At 41.4% G+C, this 18,013-nt stretch overlaps 1 protein-coding gene across 4 annotated transcripts in view; it reads left to right on the top strand.

The window, feature by feature from the left end:
* ARSB (arylsulfatase B) overlaps positions 1-18,013 on the top strand; it is a 182,862-nt gene that overhangs the window by 111,201 nt on the left and 53,648 nt on the right. For all 4 annotated transcript variants that reach the window (XM_007175876.2, XM_057541086.1, XM_057541089.1 and 1 more), the window contains exon 6: positions 1,189-1,259. In XM_007175876.2, coding sequence (XP_007175938.2) covers positions 1,189-1,259 — 71 coding nt within the window. The remainder of the gene's footprint in view (positions 1-1,188; positions 1,260-18,013) is intronic.

Raw genomic sequence — 18,013 nt, 5'->3', positions numbered from 1 at the left:
GTTAAACATATTCACTTTAAAGGACTGTCACTTATTCTGAGATTGTATTCATCCTACCTTTTGTTGCTATTAAAATTACCTTTATTTTATGGTAATGGTAGTTGAAAGTTTTTTGGTTTTGTTTTTAATTCATGAATTTTGTTTTAACATTTCCTTACTTGGCAAATACAACGTTGCCAGTCACAATCCAGACTTTTTGAAAATTTGTGGGTCCTTGAAATCCCAAGCCACTGCTGTAGACAACTAGCTGTGAGTTTGGGGTGTGGACACTGAACCACCTGAAAACATGTCCTCTTATTTTCAGGGGCCTTATTGGTTATTCCTATGTGGACAACTCCTATGGTGTTAACAGTACTTTGCAACCTTTTATTGGATTATCAAGTAGTCCAACGACTGAAATTATATCTAACAACTTCTTCCATAAGGCTGAGTCTATACTAGCAAAATGACATGGGTGCCTCATGCACACCCGGCATACATCTGGTCGTGTTTATGCTCCCAATTTTTAAAAAACACCCACTACCCATTGTTTGGCCAGTAACTTACTATGGGCCTTTCTCATTTGTAACATGAGGGCGTTGGACTAAATGATCTCCAAGTTCTTTTCAACAGTAATGTAGGTTGTGATTGTATTTGCACATACAGTTTTTAAAAATCTTAAAGAAGTATAACTATTTCACATGTATTTGTATTACATACAAGTTTCACGTTGTAAATTTAGACATGGAAGACATTCGTTTTTCTCATGCAGGCTAATATTTAAAAGGCATGTTGCATCTGTGATATGGGCGCTGCCATCTTGGCAGATGCTCTTTCTTCATTTCCCTATGAGTGTTCAGCATGAAGTCTACACTGGATGACTTGAGTTCTCATTTCACTGCTGTAACGAATGGTCATGTTTAAGTACAGCCAGATTATTTATTGCAAAGGGTCACAGGACTCATTTTTTTAATTGTAACGTGCTTGACCTTGAAGTTGTTATGTAAACATTCAGTCATTGTGACAATGTAGACAAGTGATGACTACTTGAAGATGCACAACCACACATTTTGGAGGCCTCTGAATTCATGAGCAAGTTGTTAACTGGCAGGTTTGTTGTTTCCTGTAAATACGAGGAAAGGAAGTATTAAAATCATTGATACCCATTTGAGAGAGGAAATTAACATTTTCTAAAAAATTCTTTTCTAGTGAAGGAAGCCCATCCCCCAGAATGGAGCTGCTGCACAATATCGATCCGAACTTTGTAGATGTTTCACCATGTGAGTACCTTGTTTATTGCTACTAATTTAAATACTGTTGGCTCACAAAGACAGTTTTATTACCTAGTGTCTCTCTAGCCTATTTCTCTTTCTCCACTTGAGTTTGCTGTAAAGGTAAACAGTTCTCCATGGCACCTGTCGTACCAATCTCACTGTGGCTTTGGTGCCACAAAGGGTGAATGCTGCTTAATGGCTTATATGACCTTATAAGCCATTTCCCTCTCCATGACTCAGTTTTCCCATCTATAAAAGGAGAACCCATGGGATCTCCGAGCCTCCTTCTAACTGTAAATGTCATGCTGTTGTTGCCCTGTTCTTACCTGAGAGTGTCAGAGCCTCCTTCTAGAAAACTCAAGGTCAAATAAGCCATCACATCATCTGATCAGGCTGGTCAAGTGCTGCCCAGACCTGCTGGGTCTCCTAAACCCATGATTTCCCTGGCAAGGCTGCAATTTAGCTTGATTCTGCCTACTGCCTAAATTAACCCATAGGGAACCCTATTAATTCCTGCAGGGAAAGAGGCCATGTGGTGCTTTCAAATCCCCACAGGTTGTAATAGTCCTGTATAAATACCATGCTAGTGGCCCTGACGCCCCTACGTCATGAGTTTGGGCCTGGAAAACCTTAACTATTAGGCCCTTTGCCCAGGTTCCATCATAAGGCCTCATGGAGAGACTGTCTGCAGAAAACAGTGCTCTTATACTCGCTTCATTCACTTGGGTGCTCACATCCCCTCCTTTTAGACATACTGCTACCCCATCATTCAGGCTCTCCTTACTCTTTTGTCCTCTCCAATCTGTGTTACAACCTGCCTTAAGATTCCCCCTTCTGGAGAATGACCCCCAGTAATTCTGAGTGTGTCTTCAGGCATTTGAGGTCCAGCTCACCTCGCCAGCCTCACTCCAGGCCCTCCTTGCCATCTTCTTGCCCTACTAGACACTTGCCATTTCCAAGCATGCAGATCGTCATACTTATGTCTTGAACATGCTTTTCCCTATGCCTGAAACACCTTTCCCTGCCTCTCCACAATTTTTCCTCATCCCTTAAAACCCAGCGCTATTGTCCCACCTCTGTGAATGCTTTCCAGAAGCCCAGGAAGAAGCAGTACTCCTTCCTCTGTGCACCCCTTCGTATGTATCTCTGTATAGTGTTCACCAAATTCTCCTGTATGTGCCTGCATTTCCCACTAAGCCGAGAGCTCCTGGATATCAGGGTCTATGTCATATTTATCTTTACATCCTCATAAGTTAACACAAACACCCGGCACTTGGTAGGTACTCAGTAATGATTACTTAATGATTGAATGGACAGTTGGAGGAGAGTTGAAATGGAATAAAGACCACCTAGAATCACTAGACCTGGAAAGGAAAGTGCCCTGAGATAGGTAGGAATGGCTACAGGATGGAGAAATTTCTATTTTTATTGGAGTAAAGAGACGTCAGTGAGAGAGGCAAGGGTAGTAATATGTCCGATACGGTAGCCACGAGCCCTGTGTGACTACTGAGCACTTGAAATATGGCTAATTGTGGATCAAGATGTGCTGTGAGTATGCGCACATCTGATTTTGAAGACTGAGTATGAAAAATATAAAGCATATATACACTTATGACTTGTTGAAGTGGCAGTATTTTGGATATATTGAGTTTAAATATATTGATCGCAATTTCATCTGTTTCCTTTTCCTTTTTTAATGTGCTTAATAGAAAATTTAAAATCACATGTGTAATTTGCCTTGCATGTCTATTGGTCTAGAAGAATTGTTCTAGAAAATGCTTGGAAATGATTGGATCAGCTGTGTGAGAGGATCACACACCTATGATTAGTTACTGTGGAGCTACGTCAATCGTTTAAACTTTTCTCTGCCCCAGCACACCTAGGGATATGACACATTGCAGTCTGTAACCAGCTCACTGGAGAAGTGATTGCTTACCAGGAGCCAGTCATATCAGAATCCCTCAGGGTGGCCAGAAGGGAGGCAGGAATGGTTTTTACAGCTTCTGAGTAATTTAATGCACTGCAAAGCCCGGGATAACCTCCAGGGATGTGCTGAATATGCTGCCCACGTTACAGTGGTTTTAAGCTGTCCTCATCCACTAAGTTCCATCTACAAGTGAAAAGCCTTAAGCCCCCTTCACTCACTAAGCTGCATTTTGTCATGGCATCAGAAATGGGAGCTTGAGAGCTATACGCCCATGTGACCCGACCGTAGTGCTGCTTGCCGCGGGCTTCTTAGCATAACCTGCTGTGATTTTTGCGTCCCCTCAAGTGCCTCTAGCAAAGTAATAGCACAGGCAGAAAGTTTCACCAGTGTAAGAACTGGGGCATGGAAATTAGAAGAGAGAACTGTCTTAGCCTTGCCCCTCATAGATTGTAAGGTCTTGAGCAAGTCCCTTCACTTTTCTTCAACTTAGTTTCCCACATGTTAATTGCTGGACTTACTGAGACCCCTTTGCTGCTGTCACAAATTCAGAGACACTTTCTGGCTGCCTGCTCCTCCTTCCCCCCTCCTAGGAGTCCACTCCAGGCCTTCCTGTTGGCCTTCCCTGCCAGCCTGGGGCCTCTTGCTCTAACCCTGCATGTAATGAGGGACATTGTCAGGCCCTGCCATTGACAAAGAACCACATTCACTGTTGGTTCACAAAAACAGGGTGTCCCCTACTGTGTGTACCTGCGGTGGCAAGGTGCCGCCTCCTCCTTATGTGTGGGCAGTGCCGGGGACCTTTTCTGCCCGGTTTTCATATCCATTTCACACCACTGTGTGGCAGAATTAGGAAAAAGGGGAGTTATCTTTGGGGTCCTGTGCCTGCAGAGGATGGTGATACAAGCCCAGTTCCTTTTCTGGGCAATTAGTTTGTGGGGGAAAAATTAAATCCAGCTATAAGAAAATATGTATTTATAGGACAGCCAAGTCTGCATGTTAAATTCACAGAATATGTTTCATGACTATGTTCTAGAGGCTGTTGTGGAATAAAATCAGAAAGCAGCCAATCTAGGGTATCAATGAAGGATTGACAATTGAGTCTGTGTTATCACAGAAACATTTCTTTGGTTTCTAACTCCAGCACTTCCCAGATGATGTGTACTTACTTACGGGAGAAGAGAGTAATATTCCACCTCCACCTTCCCCAAAGCCACTTTGTCACTTCCTCGTCTGGGAGGCGAAGACTGAATTAAGTGACCTCTAAGGTCCCTTCTAGCTTCAGCATTCTGTGGGTTTCTGTATTCACAGGACCTCAAGGGAGCAAGCTGCTTCCTCACTTTCTCCTTTTTCACCCTACTGGAAAAGGTGCACGCGTTAATAAGCAGTGGTGTAGCCAAAGACGTGGCTGTAAATAGATGAATACACGTGATAATGTTAGAAACATTATAAGCACTAGAGTAATGTGAATATTATATGATTTTGCTGTTACTACATCCTGCCCACCTTTCTGATCCCCGTTCTAAAACATCACTGCATCATTCCAGTTTTTCACCTGCACTGTCTCCTTTAGCTGGTCTTGTTGGCAGTGGTGGACCAATGTCTCCTCCTGTCATGAATTAGAGGAATCGATGTTAGACTTTTCCCAGGGAAGCCCTCCCTTCCGTGTAGGACCAGCTCCCTCAAAATCTGGCCTCTTGGGTTTTAACATCTATACCACCTCCCTCTTATTCTAAGAGTAGAGGGCACCCCCAGAGGCCCTTCCTACTTGTGGAGTTAGGGTTTTTTCATGGCCACATACTCTTGGTAGGTTGTGGCTTGGGTACTAATAGTAAAAATATTTCCAAAAAAGACTAGTGTACACACACGCACACATACACAAACACACCCCAGAAGTCATAGGATCTCCCATAGACCAGGAGATTCTACAATAAAGCATAAAGATGTCTCGAAGAACCATAGATCCTACCCATTGGAATGGCTACAGGCAGAAAGGAAGGAATGGAGGAAGGAAAATAACAACTATTGATGAGGATGTGGAGAAACTGGAACCCTTGTGCACTGCCAGTGGGAATGTAAAATGGTATAGCTGCTATGGAAACAGTATAGCAATTCCTCAAAAAATTAAAAACAGAACTACCGTATGTTTCAGCAGTTCCATACCTGGATATATACCCCCAAAGAACTGAAACCAGGGACTTGAACAGCACTATTCACAATAGCCAAAACGTGGAAGCCACCCAAATGTCCATTGACAGAGGAGTGGATAAACAAAATGTGCGACATACATACAATGGAATATTATTATTCAGCCTTAAAAAGAAAGGAAATTCTAACATATGCTGCAACGTGGTTAAAACTTGAGGACAGTATGGTAAATGAAATAAGCCAGTCACAAAAAGACAAATACTGTATGATTTCACTTACAGGAGGTACGTAGAATAGTCAAATTCAGAGACAAAAAGTAACATGGTGGTTTCTAGGGATTAGGTGGAGAGGGGAATGGGAATTGCTGCTTTTTAGTGGGTATAGAGTTTCAGTTTTACAAGATGAAAAGAGTCCTGGAGATGGATGGTGGTAATAGTAGCACAGCAATGTGAATGCACTTAATGCCGCTGAACTATGGTGGTTAAGATGGTAAATTTCATGTTATGTATATTTTACCACAATTTTAAATATTAACAGTAAAATGTAAAACCAAAAAAAATCATATAAACTCCATGAAGACAGGATCTATACCCTTTTCATTTACTGCCACATTCCCAGTGCATAGCACAAGGCCTACCATCATACTAAGTTCTCAATAAATATTTGTTAATGATGAACAGATCAACAGGTTAAAGTCTCTGTTTTATTGTCTCTTAGCCTTGAACCTAAAAGTGCCTCCAGATGGCAATTCACACTCTCCTCTTAAACCCTGAACTCCCGTCCTACCTTTCGTGCCTAAAACAAAAATAACACTCACAAGCTACTTTTTATTTTAATTAACATTATCACATACAGATATTTGAAACGATTTATTCAGCATATAAATGCCCACCCTCACCCTTCCCCTAACTGAAAATATCAGATGATGTGGCATTTCCCCTGCCCTCTTCATTCCTTTCCCCAAGACCTCCTTGATGGACAAATACATATTGACAAAGCCCCTGCCCCAGTCTCAGCTCAGCCTGACTTCCCCTCTGAGTTGAGGGCGCTGCTTCTTCTTCCTGTTCTTTGTGCTCTGTTCCCATCCCTGCCTTCCGGGAAGGCTCCCTTTCATTGTTGCATTGGTCACGGGCTCTCTCAGTGCCCCCAAATCTGGCTCGACTTTTATCTCCCCGGCCACCGACCCCCATGGCCAGTGTCACACATGTGGGCTGTAATTGCTTTCCTGTGTGCTTTGAGGAAACTTTTTATTCATCTTCAGAGGCTTTGTTCTCAGGTGACCTTGCATGGACATGTTCTCACATAGTATCTTTTTCTTCCCTCCTTCCTTTCTAAGATCCTAAGATTCATTCTCCCCCTGTGGACCACACACCCGCCGCATTTCTTTAAAGTGTTTCTTTCTAGCAGGCTGACCTGAGTCAGTGTCTTTCTTCAGCAGTACAGAGTGGGCCGTGGAGGAAACCTGTGCGGGAGCCTGAGGGAAGGGGACGGTACTGTTGAAGCTGATTTAATGGGAAAACCTGAAAACATCCAAAGTGGTGGGGAGCAGCTGTGATCCCAGGTTAGGCTCCGAGGTCCCACAGGTGTGAATTCCGCTCAGCCTGGTTCTGAGGCACTCCAGCTCCAAGCTCTTGGCTCCCCTCGGTTCTAGTCAGCCTGCCTCAAACCAGGAGGAGAAATGATTTCAAAGGCATTAGTTTGCCTTAGAGAACATATATATACTCATCCTACAGCCCCCAGGCTTGACCCGGGCTGTTCTCAGGTAAAGATGCTACCACCTCCATCTGTGAGCGCAACTCCCCTTGGAAGTCAGACGTGGCATTCTGTGAATCGTCAGAATTCTCACGTCCGTCCAATTGTGTAACGTGTACGTAGATACCCTACACACATGCACACGTAGAAAGCACTTAGACTCTGCTGGCAGAAGCTTGATTAGAAATGAAGGGCCCTGACAGATGTTAGCATTTTCCATACCAAAGGCCAAGTCTTCAAAGTGATACTGTACAGTGTTGTTACTATTTCATTGAAAGAGCCTCTTCTCTTTAAAGGTTATAATGGAATGTTATTTCTGCCCGTGATTACAGGGTGAAAAGAACAGTCTTCGCTCCCTCCCCTCTCTCACGCATGCATTTTCTGTGGTGAAATTGCCAGATCCGTACTCGAGATCCAAGAGTCGTCCAGGTTTGCATGCTTGGCGCTGCTCCATGTTTCCTCCTAAAAGCAAATTCAAATCCATTCCCTGACATTAGGTTGCCATTTCTGAGATGATTCATTCAGGAGGTACTGCCTGCCCACGACGTGCTAGGTACAGTTGTACGTACTGGAAATCACGTAGGCTTTAGGTTTTGTTGGAAGAGAACACAGACAGAGCCCCTCACTTCCCTGCTTGATGGCTGTCAGTGGTTGCCAACTGCCTACAGCCACAGGCAGACTCCTTATCCTGCCTCTTACAACCTGTGTCCTTCCGCCGAAGCAACCCCTCAGCACCATTGCGATGCCCTCCGCCATCTTCCTTTGCTTCTCTGACCCTTCTCGGGGGCTCAGGTCACATCCCTACTGCTCTATGAAGCCCTGCCTGATCCCTCCAAACTAGAGTCCCTTGAGTTTCTCTGGAGCATCCTGAGACACTGAGCTCTTGCTTCTTCATACTGTAGTTATTTATATTCATGTGTATATTATATTCAAGGAGGCAAGGTTTCATCAGTATAGCTCTCTCGATGCCTTATGTATAGGAGATTTAGACATACTGCAAGAATGCGTGCTAATAAACTAGTCATTTAAGTTCGTTATCGTCCACTCATTTAATTAGAATAACTCTAGCAAGAACAATAACCTTATACAGTATTTTCAAAGCATGTTCATTTCTTTCTGGGCATATTTGAGAAGTCGCCACACAGGACAACTTTCTGTCTTTCAGCCTGAAATGAGATGTTGAGCAGAATTTTAGAAGTTAGGTGGGATACATGAGGCCCACCAGCCGTCAGTGAGATTGCCCGTCATTCCAGCCGCTAGAAGGCACGTTGGCAGTCAGTTCATCCACCCGCTTTACAATCCAGATGGAGAAACTGAGGCACCAGGTCACAAACAACTAAGAGATAACAGACCTGGAACTCGGGGCTCTCCAGGTCCAGGCCTCACATATAAGATATGATCTACTGACTTCAGGGGTCTCTTTGCTTTCTGTTCTACACTGGTTTTGATGGAAAAGTATAATCATCTCACTCAAATAACAGCATGTTGATGGAGGATTATACATTTAAATGAGGCTGGGAAAACAGATCTCCTTGTGGCACTAACCTTGCTATTTCACATGTAACCTGACGCTGTGGATGACGGCAGCTTCTCTTTGTAAAGCTAGTTATGGAAACCCGGTTGGTGCCTTGTAGTAATTACTTTTGCGGATGGTGGTGGGATGAGGGAGCAGGGTGTGGGGATAGGGCAGTGTAGCCTAATGGAACATACAGAGTTCCGTGGTGTCAGAAAGACCTGAATTTGAATTCCAGCTTTGATTTATTTCCTGTGAGCCAGTGGATAAGTTCTTTGAGTTATCTGTTTCATCACCTATAAATTGGAGACAGTTATAGCTATCACCTGTAAATATGTCCAAACAATAACTAAGAGCCTATATATCCTGGCTGTTGGATTGGAGGTGCAGTGTCTGCACTTTTTTTTTTAAATGGGGACAGGTGTCACTCTTCGCAGTGCTGCTGTGGGGTTTTTTTAAAATTTATTTATTTTATTTATTTATTTTTGGGTGTGTTGGGTCTTCGTTTCTGTGCGAGGGCTTTCTCTAGTTGTGGCGAGCGGGGGCCACTCTTCATCGCGGTGCGCGGGCCTCTCACTATCGCGGCCTCTCTTGTTGCGGAGCACAGGCTCCAGACGCGCAGGCTCAGTAGTTGTGGCTCACGGGCCTAGTTGCTCCGCGGCATGTGGGATCCTCCCAGACCAGGGCTCGAACCCGTGTCCCCTGCATTGGCAGGCAGACTCTCAACCACTGCGCCACCAGGGAACCCCTGCACTTTTTATGTTAGGTATTTCTGCAGTTTTATTTTTTAGTAATGAGCATGCATTACTTCCATAATCGGGAATAAAGCCATAAAGATTTATTCCTAAAAACCAGCTTAGAGGGTTCTTATGAGATTGTAATATCTAGAAGGTTGCTGGGTTCTTAGTGAGTGGAGGTATGGGCCATACCAGAGTTCTTGGTCCCTATGCCCACCTGTCCTGGGTCAGAGAAGCTAGCATGTGACAGCATTTGTCCTCAGCTATTAACCCTGATACCCTGACTGCCTGAGTTCCATTCTTTCTCTCTGTCAAATATAGGAGCTCATTTTACAGCTTGTCACAAAGTTAGCAGAATTTTGTGTCTTCTCTAGCTGCCAATATTTTTCTGTAGCAGCTCGTCAAATTTTCCTTGGTCTGGGTTGGTACATACCCTCAATCCCAGAGCCTAAATACAGATAACTTTTCTCCTTTTTAATTTTCAAAGCCTTTTATTGTGCCTCCTTCACTTTGGGGAGTACTAAATGTGTTTGGAAATGTGGCCTTTTTGATGCCGAAGGTGGTCCCACAAGCCTCGTTTCCCATCCGCCCCACTTCACCCAGTGCATCTCAAGTAACATACATCAAACCTTCGCTGTTAACACTTGGTGCTGGCGTACTGGCTTTCGTCCTGAGAAAATAAATAAACCAAACCAAACCCACAACACTTTCAAAACACTAATTAATCCTCACCACAGGCCTAGACTACACAGAAATGGCAAATCCCACTGCCCCTATATTATGTTTGGAGAAATCAGGGTAAGCACCTTTTTTAAGGCTTCTCAGGGCCAGATAACAGAAACTGACTTGAAGGCCTTGGGCTGGGCCTACCTCTGGGAGAAGGGCATCTGGCCATGTGGTTACTTGCCCGAAACCCCATTTACACATCAGCTTTTATTTCTTCCCCCAGGGTTACGATGATGCCAAATCCTCTCATTTCCAACTGACCGCTGATTTATTTGGTTACTTTTCTTTAATTCTGGTAGAGCTTAGAAATTTTAGCAATGGCTTCCAAGAGTAGCCTGACAATCCTAGTTTATTAGAAGGTCTATGCTGATTTTGATACTCAACACAGAAATAGACTACTGTCCAAATAGTCCCTTTCAGATTCAGCCCCTGTGCCCCCTCCACCCTCCACACTGGAACCTTCTTTGTACCCAGGTCTCTTCAAGATTTGGGGATGTCCAGACTGTCTCCTTTCTCTCCCAGTCTAGACCAGACATCTTCCTACCTCAATTCCCCAGTCTTATAGCCTGTAAGGGTAAAGATATATACCATTCTTGAAATTGTCAACTGTAAAATTCTGGAAAAACATAAAACCTCACTAAATTTTATGGGACAAATCCAGTGGAATTAAAGTGTATTAAGTCCACTTTCTAAATGTTGACTAATCTGGTCAGATTTTTTACAGGCTTTAGGGTGCTTATGTATAAGGCTGAAATGAAACTTGTAAAAACATTTCTGAGAAGTACACTGCAGAAAGCTGAGGACATGGTCTGCCCTAAGTAACCCATAATGTAAGATGTTAGTAATCAGGCATTTATAGAATAAAATCTGCTACCACTGGCAGCAAATACCTAGAGAATAAATACATGGTCCTTGCTTCTGAAGAGCCTTTTGAATCAGAGGAAAAATATATATGCCCATGAAATGGTATTAACACAATTATAAAATAAAGTAGCAACAAATGATAAGTGATAATAAATCAAATACATAGGCATAAGGAGAAATGAAGAAATAATGAGAGGCATTTGGGGTGATTAAGGTAGACTTCCTCAGAAAGTATAGTTTTAAATTTGTTATTTCAACAACTTTGGTTTTATCTTTCTTGATTTTAATGTGAATGAAGGAAAATAATAGTTAACATTGTATTAATTTTCTATTGGTGCTGGACCAAATCACCATAAACTTAATGACTTAAACCAACAGAAATTTATCTAGGTTAAAATATGGATCTCACTGGACAAAAATCCAGGGTGTCAGCAGGGCAGCGTTCCTTTCCGGAGGCTCTAAGGGACAATCCATTTCCTTGCCTTTCCCAGACTCGAGAGGCTGCCTGCCTTGCTGGGCACGCAGCCTCCTTCTTCCATCTTCTCCTTCTTCCATCTTCTCCTTCTTCCATCTTCAAAGCCAGCAGTGAAGAGTTGAGTCCTTCTCAGAGCACATCACTCCAGCCTTGCTTCCATCATCACATCTCCTCCTCTGACCTCTTCCATCCATCTCTTCCACTTAAGAACTCTTGTGCTTACATTAGTCCCAGCTGGATAATCCAGCATACTCTCCCTATTTTAAGGTCAGCTGATTTAGCAACCTTAACTCCACTGGAGTATGAATTCCCCTTTGCCATCTAACCTCACATATTCACAGGTTCTGGTCACTTGCTTACAGGTGATATCTTTGGGGGACCATTATTTTGTCTACCACAGATAACTACTCTGTTGCACTAGACTTGATGAAAAATACAAAGAGTGCTTATAATCGATTTGAAGAGAAGAACAAAAACATACAAAAAGTTAAAAGAGAATCAAATACAGTTGAAGTCAACTGTGGTAGAGATGTTACCAGTTCTGCCTGATTAACTGCCAGATCATTGCCCTAAAGTCTGATAGAGAGCTGCTGTGCAAGGCTAGTTCGTGAAAGGAAGGGAGCCTTGCTCTGAACATGGTTGTAAGATTTCCTGAGGTGGAGATCAATCCCAAGACGAAGAAGTGTGTCAGTAAAAGGGTGTGTGAGTAAAATTGTTCTGGGGGCAAAGGGAAGGCAGGAAAGAAGAGATGCGAAAGATAAATAAGGATAGGTTGTTAGACAAAGGAGATTAGCCTTGATCCTGTTTGCAGTGGGAAGCTCCCTGTTTGTTTTTTACACAAATAATACATGGGAGGGTTTTTGTTTAGAAATTTTGAAAAATAGAGAAACGCTCAGGGATAAATGTAAAAATCACTCTAATTCCACTATCCTGCCACCCCAAAGTAACCATTGTTAATATTAATGTTTGGTGTGCTTTTCTCTTCTCTCTCACTCTCCCCTCCACACCCTCACTCACAGACTGACATACACATACGCACACATTCTTACAGAATGCAGATCACCTGATATATTATTTCATTACCTAATTTTTTTTTTACTTTTTTAATATGATCATTTTATTTTTTTTTTAACATCTTTATTGGAGTATAATTGCTTTACAATGGTGTGTTAGTTTCTGCTTTATAACAAAGTGAATCAGTTATACATATACAGATATCCCCATATCTCTTCCCTATTGCGTCTCCCTCCCTCCCACCCTCCCTATCCCACCCCTCTAGGTGGTCACAAAGCACCAAGCTGATCTCCCTGTGCTATGCGGCTGCTTCCCACTAGCTATCTATTTTACATTTGGTAGTGTATATATGTCCATGCCACTCTCTCACTTTGTCCCAGCTTACCCTTCCCCCTCCCCATGTCCTCAAGTTCATTCTCTGCTAGGTCTGCATCTTTATTCCCATCCTGCCCCTAGGTTCTTCATGACCTTGTTTTTTTTTTTAGATTCCATATATATGTGTTAGCATATGATATTTGTTTTTCTCTTTCTGACTTACCTCACTCTGTATGACAGACTCTAGGTCCATCCACCTCACTACAAATAACTCCATTTCGTTTCCTTTTATGGCTGAGTAATATTCCATTGTATATATGTGCCACATCTTCTTTATCCATTCATCTGTCGATGGGCACTTAAGTTGCTTCCATGTCCTGGCTATTGTAAATAGAGCTGCAATGAACATTGTGGTACGTGACTCTTTTTGAATTATGGTTTTCTCAGGGTATATGCCCAGTAGTGGGATTGCTGGACCATATGGTAGTTCTATTTTTAGTTTTTTAAGGAACCTCCATACTGTTCTCCATAGTGGCTGTATCAATTTACATTTCCACCAACAGTGCGAGAGGGTTCCCTTTTCTCCACACCCTCTCCAGCATTTATTGTTTGTAGATTTTTTAATGATGGCCATTCTGACTGGTGTGAGGTGATACGTCATTGTAGTTTTGATTTGCATTTCTCTCACGATTAGTGATGTTGAGCATTCTTTCATGTGTTTGTTGGCAATCTGTATATCTTCTTTGGAGAAATGTCTATTTAGATCTCCTGCCCATTTTTGGATTGGGTTGTTTGTTTTTTTGATATTGAGCTGCTTGTAAATTTTGGAGATTAATCCTTTGTCAGCTGCTTCGTTTGCAAATATTTTCTCCCATTCTGAGGGTTGTCTTATCGTCTTGTTTATGGTTTCCTTTGCTGTGCAAAAGCTTTTAAGTTTTATTAGGTCCCATTTGTTTATTTTTGTTTTTATTTCCATTACTCTAGGAGGTGAATCAAAAAAGATCTTGCTGTGATTTATGTCAAAGAGTGTTCTTCCTATGTTTTCCTCTAAGAATTTTATAGTGTCCAGTCTTACATTTAGGTCTCTAATCCATTTTGAGTTTATTTTTGTGTATGGTGTTAGGGAATGTTCTAATTTCATTCTTTTACATGTAGCTGTCCAGTTTTCCCAGCACCACTTATTGAAGAGGCTGTCTTTTCTCCACTGTATATCCTTGCCTCCTTTGTCATAGATTAGTTGACCATAGGTGTGTGGGTTTATCTCTGGGCTTTCTATCCTGTTCCATTGATCTATATTTCTGTTTTTGTGCCAATACCATATTGTCTTGATAACTGTAGCTTTGTAGTATGGTCTGAAGTCAGGGAGTCTGATTCCTCCAGCTCCATTTTTATCCCTCAAGACTGCTATGGCTATTCAGGGTCTTTTGTGTCTCCATACAAATGTTAAGTTTTTTTTTTTCTAGTTCTGTAAAAAATGCCATTGGTAATTTGATAGGGATTGCATTGAACCTGTAGAGTGCTTTGGGTGGTTTAGTCATTTTCACAATATTGATTCTTCCAATCCAAGAACCTGGTATATCTCTCCATCTGTTGGTATCATCTTTAATTTCTTTCAGCAGTGTCTTATAGTTTTCTGCATACAGGTCTTTTGTCTCCCTAGGTAGGTTTATTCCTAGGTATATTATTCTTTTTCTTGCAGTGGTAAATGGGAGTGTTTTCTTAATTTCTCTTTCAGATTTTTCATCTTTTGTGTATAGGAATGCAAGAGATTTCTGTGCATTTATTTTGTATCCTGCAGCTTTAACAAATTCATTGATTAGCTCTAGTAGTTTTCTGGTGGCATCTTTAGGATTCTCTATGTATAGTATCATGTCATCCGCAAACAGTGACAGTTTTACTTCTTCTTTTCCAATTTGTATTCCTTTTATTTCTTTTTCTTCTCTGATTGCTGTGGCTAGGACTTCCAAAACTATGTTGAATAATAGTGGCGAGAGTGGACATCCTTGTCTTGTTCCTGATCTTTGAGGAAATGCTTTCAGTTTTTCACCATTGAGAATCATGTTTGCTGTGGGTTTGTCGTATATGGCCTTTATTATGTTGAGGTAGCTTCCCTCTATGCCCACTTTCTGGAGAGTTTTTATCATAAATGGGTGTTGAATTTTGTCAAAAGCTTTTTCTGGATCTACTGAGATGATCATATGCTTTTTCTTCTTCAATGTGTTAACGTGGTGTATCACATTGATTGACTTGCGAAGAATCCTTGCATCCCTGGGATAAATCCCACTTGATCATGGTGTATGATCCTTTTAATGTGTTGTTGGATTCTGTTTGCTAGTATTTTGTTGAGGATTTTTGCATCTATATTCATCAGTGATATTGGTCTGTAATTTTCTTTTTTTGTAGTATGTTTGTCTGGTTTTGGTATCAGGGTGATGGTGGCCTCATAGAATGAGTTTGGGAGTGTTCCTTCCTCTGCAATTTTTTGGAAGAGTTTGAGAAGGATAGGTGTTAGCTCTTCTCTAAATGTTTGATAGAATTCACCTGTGAAGCCATCTGGTCCTGGACTTTTGTTTGCTGGAAGATTTTTAATCACAGTTTCAATTTCATTCCTTGTGATTGGTCTGTTCATATTTTCTGCTTCTTCCTGGTTCAGTCTTGGAAGGTTATACCTTTCTAAGAATTTGTCCATTTCTTCCAGGTTGTCCATTTTATTGGCATAGAGTTGCTTGTAGTAGTCTATTAGGATGGTTTGTATTTCTGCAGTGTCTGTTGTAACTTCTCCTTTTTCACTTCTAATTTTATTGATTTGAGTCCTCTCCCTCTGTATCTTGATGAGTCTGGCTAAAGGCTTATCAATTTTGTTTATCTTCTCAAAGAACCAGCATTTAGTTTTATTGATCTTTGCTATTGTTTTCTTTGTTTCTATTTCATTTATTTCTGCTCTGACCTTTATGATTTCTTTCCTTCTGCTAACTTTGGGTTTTGTTTGTTCTTCTTTCTCTAGTTCCTTTAGGTGTAAGGTTAGATTGTTTGAGATTTTTCTTGTTTCTTGAGGTAGGATTGTATTGCTATAAACTTCCCTCTTAGAACTGCTTTTGCCATGCCCCATAGGTTTTGGATCATTGTGTTTTCATTTTAATTTGTCTTTAGGTATTTTTTGATTTCCTCTTTGATTTCTTCAGTGATCTCTTGGTTGTTTAGTAACGTATTGTTTAGCCTCCATGTGTTTATGTTTTTTACATTTTTTTCCCTGTAATTGATTTCTAATGTCATAACGTTGTGGTCAGAAAAGATGCTTGATATGATTTCAATTTTCTTAAATTTACTGAGGCTTGATTTGTGACCCAAGATGTGATCTATCCTGGAGGATGTTCCATGTGCACTTCAGGAGAAAGTGTAATCTGCTGTTTTTGGATGGAATGTCCTATAAATATCAATTAAATCTGCCTGATCTATTGTGTCATATAAAGCTTGTGTTTCCTTATTAATTTTCTGTTTGGATGATCTGCCCATTGGTGTAAGTGAGGTGTTAAAGTCTCCCACTATTATTGCATTACTGTCGATTTCCTCTTTTATAGCTGTTAGCCATTGGCTTATGTATTGAGATGCTCCTATGTTGGGTGCATATATATTTATAATTGTTATATCTTCTTTTTGGATTGATCCCTTAAAAATTATGTAGTGTCCTTCCTTGTCTCTTGTAACATTCTTTATTTTAAAGTCTATTTTGTCTGATATGAGTATTGCTACTCCAGCTTTCTTTTGATTTCCATTTGCATGGAATATCTTTTTCCATCCCCTCACTTTCAGTCTGTATGTGTCCCTAGGTCTGAAGTGGGTCTCTTGTAGACAGCATATATATGGGTCTTGTTTTTGTATCCATTCAGCAAACCTGTGTCTTTTGGTTGGAGCATTTAATCCATTCACGTTTAAGGTAATTATCAATATGTATGTTCCTATTACCATTTTCTTAATTGTTATGGGTTTGTTTTTGTAGGACCTTTTGTTCTCTAGTGTTTCCCACTTAGAGAAGTTCCTTTAGCATTTGTTGTAGAGCTGGTTTGTGGTGCTGAATTCTCTTAGCTTTTGCTTGTCTGTAAAGCCTTTGATTTCTCCATCAAATCTAAATGAGATCCTTGCCGGGTAGAGTAATCTTGGCTGTAGGTTCTTCCCTTTCATCATTTTAAATATATCATGCCACTCCCTTCTGGCTTGTAGAGTTTCTGCTGAGAAATCAGCTGTTAACCTTATGGGAGTTCCCTTGTATGTTATTTGTCATTTTTCCCTTGTTGCTGTCAATAATTTTTCTTTGTCTTTAATTTTTGCCAATTTGATTACTATGTGTCTCAGCATGTTTCTCCTTGGGTTTTTCCTGCCTGGGACTCTCTGAACTTCCTGGACTTGGGTGGCTATTTCCTTTCCCATGTTAGGGAAATTTTTGGCTATAATCTCTTCAGATATTTTCTTGGGTCCTTTCTCTCTCTCTTCTCCTTCTGGGACCCCTATAATGCAAATGTTGGTGCGTTTAATGTTGTCCCAGAGGTCTCTTAGGCTGTCTTCATTTCTTTTCATTCTTTTTTCTTTATTCTGTTCCGTGGCAGTGAATTCCACCATTCTGTCTTCTAGGTCACTTATCCATTCTTCTGCGTCAGTTATTCTGCTATTGATTCCTTCTAGTGTATTTTTCATTTCAGTTATTGTATTATTCATCTCTGTTTGTTTGTTCTTTAATTCTTCTAGGTGTTTGTTCTTTAATTCTTCTAGGTGTTTGTTAAACATTTCTTGCATCTTCTCGATCTTTGCCTCCATTCTTTTTTCGAGGTCCTGGATCATCTTCACTCTCATTATTCTGCATTCTTTTTCCGGAAAGTTGCCTATCTCCACTTCATTTAGTTGTTTTTCTGGGGTTTTATCTTGTTCCTTCGTGTGGTACATAGCACTCTGCCTTTTCATCTTGTCTGTCTTTCTGTGAATGTGGTTTTTGTTCCACAGGCTGCAGGACTGTAGTTCTTCTTGCTTCTGCTGTCTGCCCTCTGGTGGATGAGCCTATCTAAGAGGCTTGTGCAAGTTTCCTGATGGGAAGGACTGGTGGTGGGCAGAGCTGGCTGTTGCTCTGGTGGGCAGAGCTCAGTAAAACTTTAATCTGCTTGTCTGCTGATCTGTGGGGCTGGGTTCCCTCCTTGTTGGTTGTTTGGCCTGAGGCAACCCAACACTGGAGCCTACCTGGCTCTTTGGTGGGGCTAATGGCGGACTCTGGGAGGGCTCACACCAAGGAGTACTTCCCAGAACTTC

Source organism: Balaenoptera acutorostrata, chromosome 2 (assembly GCF_949987535.1).
Source record: "Balaenoptera acutorostrata chromosome 2, mBalAcu1.1, whole genome shotgun sequence".
NCBI lineage: Eukaryota > Metazoa > Chordata > Mammalia > Artiodactyla > Balaenopteridae > Balaenoptera > Balaenoptera acutorostrata.
Note: the sequence above shows the minus strand (reverse complement) of the source record. Positions and strands in the feature narration are given on the sequence as shown.